Below are 11,053 nucleotides of genomic sequence, written 5' to 3'. Positions count from 1 at the left end.
CCCCCCCCCCCCCCGCATGAAATTTGTGCACCGGGCTTCTAGTCCAATTATAAGTCTTGTAAAGGTAATAATCACCCCCTTCTTATCTTTGTAAACTTGTATTTCCACATCCAGTTAATTATCTTTGACTTATTTAAGGATATAGGAACAGGTAAAAACCTTATTAGCTTGAACTAGCCTAGTGGTTAAGAGTAGGTTTTGGTATCAAGCTTTTTTATATTCAATTTCTTGATTTCACTACTTACTGTAAGTCTTCTAGAAGTTTCTTAAACTCAAAATGTTAATGGTTTATAATGCATTTCTTTCTTTGTAGACCATACCCTTTTGTTTTATTTTATTCTAAATTTCATGGGCTAGAAATGTGTGTTGATGCAAGGACTTTTGGGAATGAGGCTCGGTTCATCAGGCGTTCTTGTACACCCAATGCAGAGGTAAGCTTATAGAAATCTTTTTGGGAGGCAGGGGTTGGAGGGGTATGTGGAATTTGAGTATTAACCACAGAAGTCTGGTAGCCTAAAAACACTTTTTAACTGTTGATGCATTTTATACTCCAGCATCTTTCCATTGTGAAAATTTAGATGATATTGGCTTTGAGGTCTTAAAAATTACTTTACACATTGAAGAAATTTTGATGTTTCTCGTAAGAGGAAATATTAGATTCTGTTTATCCTAGAAGATTCTGTATATATGGGTCAAATATATGTTTTAATTTGATCAAGGTAGATGACAACGCTGAATGCTAAAATGATTTTATATGTGCTACGATAAAATTGTGTTTTAATTTTGAGTATATTTCTGGTTTTGTTGTTTTTCATGGAAAAATAAAAGTTTTTAATTTTATTGTTATATAATGTTACACTTAAGAATGTAAGTTTTGAAGCCAGACTTACTAGATTCGTGTCTTCTCTTTGACTAGCTAGATTTATAATTTTGTGCTTCAGTTTTATCTGTAAAAAGGTGTTATGAGAACTAAAGTGGTCATGTAAAGTACCTAGAACAGTGTCTGTCATAGAAAAAGTACAGTGTTAACTGTACCATTACTGCATTTCATCAGGTTAAAGATGCCATCACTTTAAAAACTCCCTATTTCAGAGATGCTAAAAGGTGAAAAAATATGCATTGTAGAATTGATAAAATACAGTATTTTCTTTTTCAGTACTACATGGTGGGCTGTAGAGCTTGCATCAGACTTTATTGGTGTACCACTTTCCCAGTTGATAACCACTGGTTTATAGTTACAAGTCTTGTAATTAAATGCCATTATTTTCCATGTTGTATTTGTGAATTACTTTGAATGGTTTTCAAAATGGTAGGGTGAGATGCTTCTAAAGGTAAAAAATAATCTATAGAAATATAAAATTGTTCTTTTAACTAATAGGTGAGGCATGAAATTGAAGATGGAACCATACATCTTTACATTTATTCTATACAAAATATTCCAAAGGGAACTGAAATTACTATTGCCTTTGATTTTGACTATGGGAATTGGTAAGTTCAAATCTGTAAATAAGATATCTGTTCTTTCAAAATATTTTCTTAATGTCCACAACTTTTTATTTTTATTTATAAGCATTTTGGTATCAGCTTCCATTACAGCAAAGCTGCTTAGTTCTTTTCCATACATTCCTTAATTACTACTGTAATGAAAATGCTAATAGTAATCATGACTAGTAATCCTGATTCAGCCATACAACACTGACCTCATTTTTTTAAATATGCAGTTTTATTATTCTGTAAAAGGTAGTAAAATATACTTAACAAACTTTCCCTTTTTAAAACTACAACACTGACCTTGTTTATGTAAGAATTTTCCCCTTCTTTTATGTGGTGAGCCAGCACGGCCATGGCATACTCAGCCCCAGGGCACCTTATGTGCCATGCCAGCTCAGCCAGGTTCAGTGACCCTGGGCGGGGGGTAGCGGGGGTGGTGGTGAAAGGATTGAGAAAAGACAGACAAGAGAATGAAAGCTGGGTCTCGGTGGGACACTGCTCCCTGATGAGGAGATAGCGCCAGCCGCCCACAAGCTGTGTCTTTATTTTATAGCAGATGCCATGAGGCAAAGTAGGGGCATGATCACATTGTTTACAGCATTCTCGTGAGTTCCAACCTCACTCAATTATATGCACCTGAATTCTAGCACAAGGCGCGTGGGGCTACGTGTTTGGACCATAGGTTCAAGATTACAACCACAGCCGTTGGTTATAATTGTGCTGGGAGGGCCCTGCCCTCCAGTTGGGACTTGCACGTAGCAATGAGAGGACCCTGTCCTTTCATTAGTCTGAGGCTTGAACCTGGCCAAAACATTGTAACCGCGCCCCACACTTTTATTTTTTATTTGTGTAATTGCTATGCAATATTATATCAGTTATATTAGTTTCAGTTGTTTGATATAGTGATTCTACATTTTTATACCTTACAACCTAATTACCCCACTAATTCTTTTAATATCTATCATGCAAATATCAAATATATTTCTATATTCCTTCACCTTTTTCACCTATCCCTCTACCCTCCTCCTCTCTCCGAGCCATCCTTTTGGTCTCTATTTATAGTCTATTTTTGTTTCATTCGTTTGTTTTTTTAGATTCCACATAGTGAAACCACAGAGTATTTGTCTTTCTCTGTGACTTACTTCACTTGGTGTAATATCCTTTAGGTCCATTCATGCTGTTGCCAATGGCAAAATGTCATTCTTTATTGCTGTGTGTTAATCCAGTGTGTGTGTGTGTGTGTGTGTGTGTACCACATCTTTTTTTATACATTCATCTATCAATGGACACCTAGGTTGTTTTCATAACTTGGCTATTGTAAATGCTGCAGTGAACGTAGGGATGCATGTATCTTTTCAAATTAGTGTTTTCATTTTCCTCTGATACTCAGAAGTGTATTTATGATTGTTATGGTCGATCTATTTTGTTTTTTTGAGGGATTTACATACTGTTTTCCAAAGTCGCTGTACCAGTTTGCAGCCCCACCAACAGTGCAAAAGGGTCCTTCTTTCCTACACATCTTCCCCCACACATTATTTGTTGACTTTGATAGCAGCCACTCTGACTGGTGTTATCTCATTGTGGTTTTGATTTGCATTTCACTTATGATTAGTGATGTTGAGCATCTTTTCATATGTCTGATGGCCATTTGTATATCTTCTTTCTTCTGCCCATTCTTGATTGGATTGTTTATTTTCTCGTTACTGAGTTTTATGGGTTCTTTATATATTTTGGATATAAGCCCCTTATTAGGTATGTCATTTGCAAATATCTTCTCCCATTTTGTAGGTTGTCTTTATGTTTTGTTGATGGTTTCCTTCACTGTGTAGAAGCTTTTTAATTTGATGATGTCCCCTTTATTTTGATTTGTATCACTTGCTCAAGTAGACATATTAAAAAAGATAATATTCAGACTGATGTCAGATAGTTTACCACCTCTGTTTTCAGAAGTTTTATGATTTCAGGCATTACATTTAAATCTTTAATCCATTTTGAGTTTATTTTTGTATATGAGATAAGAGAGTGGTCCAGTTTTATTTTTTTGCATGTACCTGTCCAGTTTTCCCAACACCACTTATTGAAGGGACTTTCATTTCTCCATTTTATATTCTTGCCTCCTTTGTCCCTAAATAGGATCTAGTATTTGGTATATTTTTAAATTATATGTAAATTAGAATCTCTATGATTTTTGCATTCCATCTTTTCTCAGTCATTACTTTTTGAGGTTCAGTTCTGTTATGTGTAGTTCCAGTTCATTTATTTTCACTGATGGTATTTATCTATTCCACCATTGGTGGAGCTTTAGAGTTACAAAAAAGGCTTTTATGACTTTATGAGCATGTCTTCATGTGTACATGTTCTCTCCATGGTAGGGACCTAAGGGTAGAATTGCTGTGTTGTAGAATGTGCACAGCCTCAGTTTTTATTAAACATAGATGAATAACCAGTTTGTATTCCGTTTTACTTCCTTGCTCCACTTTACTCATCTTTCTCTCTGACTTTAGGTCCATCCATGTTGTTGCCAATGGCAAAATTTCATTCTTTTTATTACTGTGTGATAATCCAGTGTGTGTGTGTGTGTGTGTGTGTGTACGTACCACATCTTTTTTAAAATTGATGCTAATCCATGTGAAATGGCATCCCTTTTATATTTTAACTAGAGACCCAGTGCACAAAATTCATGCAAGAGTAGGCCTTCCTTCCCCTGGTTGCCGGTACCGGCTTCCCTCTGGCACCTGGGACTCAGGCTTCCCTCAGAGCCCTGGCTTCATCCGGAAGGACGTCTGGTCTAATTAGCATATTACACTTTATTATTATAGATTACATTATCCTTAATTGTTTTATGGAGCCAAGGATCTTTTAATGTGTTTGTGATTTTGGCTTTCCTTTCTTATGAATTGCCTAATCATTTGTTCATTCTTTCTGCTGGGTAGTCTTTTTCTTACTGACTTTTTTAAAGGGAGAGGGTTGTTGTAAGTATTTCAGTTCATTTCCTCCTATTCTGTATTTTACTTTTTAAACTTTGTGTGGTACCCTATGGAAATGCAGAAGTTTTTAATGGTCATTTTGGTTTTTGTCAATGAAAACTCTCTTACTTTAGCATGCATTTCTATTTGATTGTTGAGTCAGATTTATCGTGATACTTTACATGTTTCCTTTTTGGTCCTTTCTCCCCAAGACAGTTGGAAATACTGCAAAAATGGCTCTTTGCTCATTACTTTAAGAGACACTATCCCACAGTGGTTAAGAATATATAAGTTTTTAGTAATCTGACTGGTTTCCAATCCTAGCTTGATCGCTTATTAGCTATATAACCTTGGACCAGTTTCTTTTTTTTTTCTAAAAATATTTTATTGATTTTTCACAGAGAGGAAGGGAGAGGGATAGAGAGTTAGAAACATTGATAAGAGAGAAACATCAACCAGCTGCCTCCTGCACACCCCCTACTGGGGATATGCCCACAACCAAGGTACATGCCCTTGACCAGAATCGAACCTAGGACCTTTCAGGCTGCAGGCTGACACTCTATCCACTGAGCCAAACCGGTTAGGGCAGTTTCTTAATCTCTTAGTGCCTCAGTACCTCTTGTATACTATGAGAATAATAATACTCTCCTAACAAATTTTTTGAAGATTCAATGAGTTAGTATGTGTTTAAAACAGTTCCTTGCACAAAATAAGTATTTAATACGCTTTAGTGTTGCCATCATTATTATATGCAATTCTGTTATCCTGAAATCAAAGAAGACATCTAGAAAGAGTTTCAAGCTAGTTCCTATTAAACCTGATTTGGGGAGGTAGGAGGTAGACTATTAATATTTGAATTCTACTCGATTCAGAGAATTAGGCAGTCAGGCAGTTTGACCTGTGCCTTTCTGCTGGTGTTGAAAGTGAATAAATAGGAGTATTAGAAACTTAGCAAATTATTATTTTTATTTTGAACAATTTTAAATCTACTTAAAACATTCAAGGTGGGAAGTTTCTATTATTATTTAACCTACATTTGGACATTTATCCTAGAAATGAACTAAATCTTGGTGGTAGAGATAAAGAGATCAGAACATTAAGAAATATTGAGATGAAAAATGTGGGCTTTGAACTCCTACAGACCTGAATCTGGATACCATCCCTACCACTTATTAATTGTGTGACTTTGGATAAGATATTGTTTTTCTCTTGAGTTTTAATCTCATCTGTAAAATGAGAGCAATAATTATCACTACTGTGAAGATGAAAGATAGTTATTTTTCAAGCTCCCATTTGAAAGAGGGAACAACACTGAAGGACAAAAGGAAGCACTACTTGAAGTTTTTCCAGTGTAGTTTTTTAAAGAAACCTGGTTATTGAGACCATTTGTAAAGTATAAGAGAAACTAATTAAGGTTTGATATTTATTTTACCTAGCATTTTTTTTTTATTTAGGTTAGATTTAGGGTATTTGTTATTTGTATACATACTTTAAAACACTTTGCAACCTCTCAAGTAAATACAGTTTTTGTCTTAATATGAGCCACAGTATCCTTGTACTTTAAAAAATTTTTATTGGAGTTTTTTTTTCTGCAAACTGTTACTAATTATCCTTGTGATTGAAGGCCTAGAAATCAACTTTTATTACATTGTTTTTATAAGAAAATAAAATTTCTTCGAGATAGTTATAGGAATGCAAATTAGTGAAAAGTAAGGATTACTTATAATTAGTAATAGCATACAGTTTTGTGGCGTTGCAGCTTAAAATGAATTATAAAATTTTACAAGTTTTTAAAAATGTCTTGAATAACTATTTAACTGGTTATTTTTCCAGTAAGTATAAGGTGGATTGCGCATGCCTCAAAGAAAATCCAGAGTGCCCTGTTCTAAAACGTAGTTCTGAGTCCACGGAAAACATCAACAGTGGTTATGAGACAAGAAGGAAAAAAGGAAAAAAAGAAAAGGATATTTCAAAAGAGAAAGATACGCAAAATCAGAATATTACTTTGGATTGTGAAGGAACAACAAATAAAATGAAGAGCCCAGAAACTAAACAGAGAAAGCTTTCTCCACTGAGACTGTCAGTATCAAATAATCAGGTACTGAACTTTGGTTTATTGGTTCTTAATGAAATAAGTTAACAAAGAAAAGTAATTTGGCATATTTTAGCCTCTTTTTTGTTTTATGTAAAATGGTGTAAAATTTCTAAGTTAAGTCCATTCTATTATTTAATGAAGTACTTATACACATAAAATACAGGTTCTGCTAGAATTTGTACAGTATTTGTTAAACTACAAAGAAACTACTCACCCAGCAAATCTTTGCAGAATTGAATATAAGATTTTCCTAAGACTGGGTAGTTCTAACAATTCTTCCAGATTGCACTGTCCTTGTATTCATAGTAAGTGTTCTTATTCAAAGTCTTAAACTGTAAAATTTCCTTTCCTTTAATATTTGGGACATAGTTAAATCAATTATATATGGATGACAGACAATATTTTTGAGAGGAAATTGTCTTAAAAATACAAGATAACTTTGGGAAAAGGTTTGGCCTATACTTTTGCCCTTCCAAGAAACACTTTGTTGTATGTCCTCTAAACAAATGGAAATTAGGAGGGACCATTTAATCATAAAAATTAACATTTTAGTCATCTCCAATACCCTATCTTCTAGGAATAATTTTCTGTAAGTTTCAAATTAAAAATTTTTTGAGCACTTGGTATTTGTAGGCACTGGGTTTTGTGAAATAATTTATGTTTATGTTTTGGGAAGAATGTAAACATAAGGCTATCCTACCATATTGACCTTGTAGGCCAGTGGTTCGCAACCTGTGGGTTGCGACCCCTTTGGTGGTTGAATGACCCTTTCACAGGGGTCGCCTAAGACCATCCTGCATAGCAGATATTTACATTACGATTCATAACAGTAGCAACATTACAGTTAGAAGTAGCAACGAAAATAATTTTATGGTTGGGTCACAACATGAGGAACTGTATTTAAAGGACCAGAAGGTTGAGAACCACTGTTGTAGGCTCTATGGATAAGAACACTATTCATTAGATCTTTAGCAAACTTGATTTTGGAAAGTTTCCTGAATTAGGAAACCAGTTTTAAATTTTTGAAATGGACTTGTAGGCTTGTAATGTTTATGTTGAATTAATTGTAGTTGAAAGACATTTAAAATAGTTCGGTGCCCTTATTATATGTGGAGTGGTAGTTTTCATAAAGCAGTTCTTTCCATCTCTCAGGAACCAGATTTTATTGATGATATAGAAGAAAAAACTCCCATTAGCAATGAAGTAGAAATGGAATCAGAGGAACAGATTGCAGAAAGGAAAAGAAAGATGGTAAGTTGGGAAGCTAGTAGCTGCTTCTTGCTGTCACTTGGGCTTAGTGATAGCTGATCTTCTCATAATAATTGTTCTGCCTTTAGGAGGGTTTTTACCCCGTTCTTTGTTTGAAGTTAACAAACACCATGTGCCACTGAGCATTTGTTTGGCTTTGTCATTACCATTCAGGTTAATTATACTAACCTTTTGTATTTTTACTGTGTGTTCATTAGACATTTTAGAATGTATGAAATTTTAAGAAATTATTTTTTAAACATTTTTGAAGCTGGGAACTATTAATAAATTTTAATGCCAGAATTACTGTTGCAAAATGTCTTTCATTAGTTAAATGTATCCTTTCTCTTCATAATTTAATGTAAAACAAAAATGGAATTTTAAAGCTTATAATAGCATAAATAAATGGCTTATGAAAACAAAAACCACTACTGTTTGGTAGCTACTATTTCTGTATCTCATACAGCTATCATGAAATAAGGTTTTCATTAAAATGTTTAATACTTATATTCCTTGTACTATATCTGTAAATCCTATATAATAAAAGTCTAATATGCAAACTGACCAAACAGCAGAATGACTGGTTGCTATGACATGCACTGACCACTGGGTGCAGACGCTTAGTGCAGGAACCACGTGAACAAAACAGTGGTGGCGGGAGCCTCTCTCACCTCCGCAACAGCACGAGCGGGGGGACACACCTCCCACACACACAGTACATGAATATCATGCACTGGACTTCTAATATCTGTGTAAAAACTAGGACAATATTTATTTTTACCATCCATGCTAATTTAGCAATTGATACAATATTTAGGCCACTTAAGTATTATATAGTTTGCCCTAAGATTTGAAAATGACTTTACACAACTAAAGATCTCAGTGTGTGTTTTCTGTAGTCCCTTTTATTTCATATGCTCCCTTATTTCCTGTTTTACTGATTTACATGGTATATTCCATGGAATCTCAGGTCTTTGGAATTAGATCATTGTAGGCCTACTCAATGTAAGTCTGTTTCATTGCCTTGATCATTTTCTCTAGGATTCATTAGTGATCTTCAAAATTGTGAAAGAAATGTAGAACTCTTTCATAGCTTCAGAATTTCAGAGATGGGAGAAAAGAAAAATATTGGAGTTTTGTTTTGTTTTAAAGTTTTTTTGTTTTGTTTTTTAATATATTTTATTGATTTTTTACAGAGAGGAAGGGAGAGGGATAGAGAGTTAGAAACATCGATGAGAGAGAAACATCGATCAGCTGCCTCCTGCACATCTCCTACTGGGGATGTGCCCGCAACGCAGGTACATGCCCTTGACCGGAATCGAACCTGGGACCTTTCAGTCTGCAGGCTGACGCTCTATCCGCTGAGCCAAACCGGTGTCGGCTGGAGTTTTGTTTTTTTTAAGTTCTGCCTTTACCTAAAAGAATCAATATTGAACCTTTTGTAAGATTCAGTTATCTAAATTACCTGTACCTAACCAGATTACCCTTTCTTGACTAAATTTTCATATTGGACTGTTCATTCCACAATTGCCACAGCTTTGTATTTGCAGTAATTCTGCGGAAACTTTCAGAATGCCAATTTAGGGTATTACTGATTTCTATATGAAGTATGTGTCTGGTAGGAGGACCTTTCTTACAACTGCTTTTTAAAAAAATTAAATTAAAAAAACCAAAACACCTGGAGGTTGGTTCTGTGACCATACAATACTTTTATTCAGATTGCATTCTAAGTTTATATGACTATGGGCTACTTTAAAAATATCTCCTTCTACCAAAGCTGAGAGGGGTAATGATACTTAGAAGAACATCCTCATTTTCTGACCCAGAAGAAAATAGTGATATTTTTTTGCTCATGTTGAACATGGCAGAACTTTGGATAGACAGACAAAAAGGCTTATTAGAAATCCATTTTTGGTACTGATTTTGCCTATTAGCATGCTATATTAATATATAAGAATACTTCATTTTTATATCAATTTTAGCATATTCATTTTAACTTCTCAGTTGTGCGACTGGGTTATTTTTCATAGGACTAAAATGTGGAAAAATTGAAAAAGTGTAAATGTTTAGAATTTGTCTGGTATTTTAAAGGGATATGAAATATTTTACAATTTTCGGCTTTTGACCTCAAAGTCAATTGCAATGTTGCTATTTCTAGTTGGTATGGTTGTTTCCCACTGCCAAGATATTAGTATTTGTGAGGACAAAACAGTTGGTTTTGAAAAGTTTAAAGACTAATTCGCATTTACTTTTCTACTGTTTACCTTAAATATTGGTTAGGTTAACATCAGTAGTTGGAAAGATAAAGTTAACTCCTGAGGAACTTATGTCAAACTGATTTAGATTTTCTTCTGTGACAGATCAAACTTTATCCTTATGAGTATAATAGGAAATACTAGTTTTCATGTGTGTTCATGAAGTTGGAATATAAAAAGGAGTCAGTCATATTCTCCTGTCAGATAAATACCAGTTTCCAAATTCAAATATGCTAGAGCCCATCCTTTTGAAGTATAGCTTGAACCATGTGAAATTACTGATTTGACCATTTTTTACCTACACAGATGGCAACTGTATATACAACCTACTATTTAGCATTTTTCCCAGTCTCTAAAAATTGCACCAGGGGATTTATGTATTTTCACTGCTGGCTTGATCTTTCGGTGAGAATGAAAGACAAAGTCTCATGGGCATTTATAAAACAATTGCAATGCAGCAAGAAGTGTGGTAAAGGAGCTAGAAATATAGCTTACAGCTGGGGGGATCAGACACCATTTCATGAACTAGGTAGTATTCATGATGGACCTTATGAGTAGGGTATAAAGTGCAGATTAGCCTATAGCTAAATTGTATGGAATTGAATGGATGGTTATTTCTCCAGGGGAAAGAGCCTGGAGGTAGTTATAAATGTGATAAATGGTAAATCATATTTAGGTACTAGAGGCCTGGTGCATGACATTCATGGGGTGGGGTGGGGGTATCCCTCTCGCAGTCCGGGACCCTTCGGGAGGTGTCCGACTGCCCGCTTAAGACATTCCGCAAGGGGTCTTTAGAGCCGCCACGGAAGCACAAGAGGCTCCCACCACCACCCTTGCCCTCCCCAGCCATGAGCCCAGCTTCTGGCTGAGTGGCGCTCCCCTGGTGGTCAGTGTGCATCAGTGACAGATCTTTCTGCTGTTCGGTCAATTTGCATATTAGCCTTTTATTACTAGGATTATAGGCTGATTATTTTGGGGGGGGGGGGAGGGGGGGGGAG

At 35.2% G+C, this 11,053-nt stretch overlaps 1 protein-coding gene across 6 annotated transcripts in view; it reads left to right on the top strand.

The window, feature by feature from the left end:
- KMT2E (lysine (K)-specific methyltransferase 2E) overlaps nt 1-11,053 on the top strand; it is an 81,871-nt gene that overhangs the window by 52,546 nt on the left and 18,272 nt on the right. For all 6 annotated transcript variants that reach the window (XM_006774893.2, XM_006774894.2, XM_006774892.2 and 3 more), the window contains 4 exons: nt 314-431; nt 1,379-1,488; nt 6,291-6,555; nt 7,705-7,803. In XM_006774893.2, the coding sequence (XP_006774956.1) occupies nt 314-431; nt 1,379-1,488; nt 6,291-6,555; nt 7,705-7,803 (592 nt within the window). The remainder of the gene's footprint in view (nt 1-313; nt 432-1,378; nt 1,489-6,290; nt 6,556-7,704; nt 7,804-11,053) is intronic.

This window comes from Myotis davidii, unplaced genomic scaffold (genome assembly GCF_000327345.1).
Source record: "Myotis davidii unplaced genomic scaffold, ASM32734v1 scaffold125, whole genome shotgun sequence".
NCBI lineage: Eukaryota > Metazoa > Chordata > Mammalia > Chiroptera > Vespertilionidae > Myotis > Myotis davidii.
This window is presented reverse-complemented; position numbering and strand designations above follow the sequence as displayed.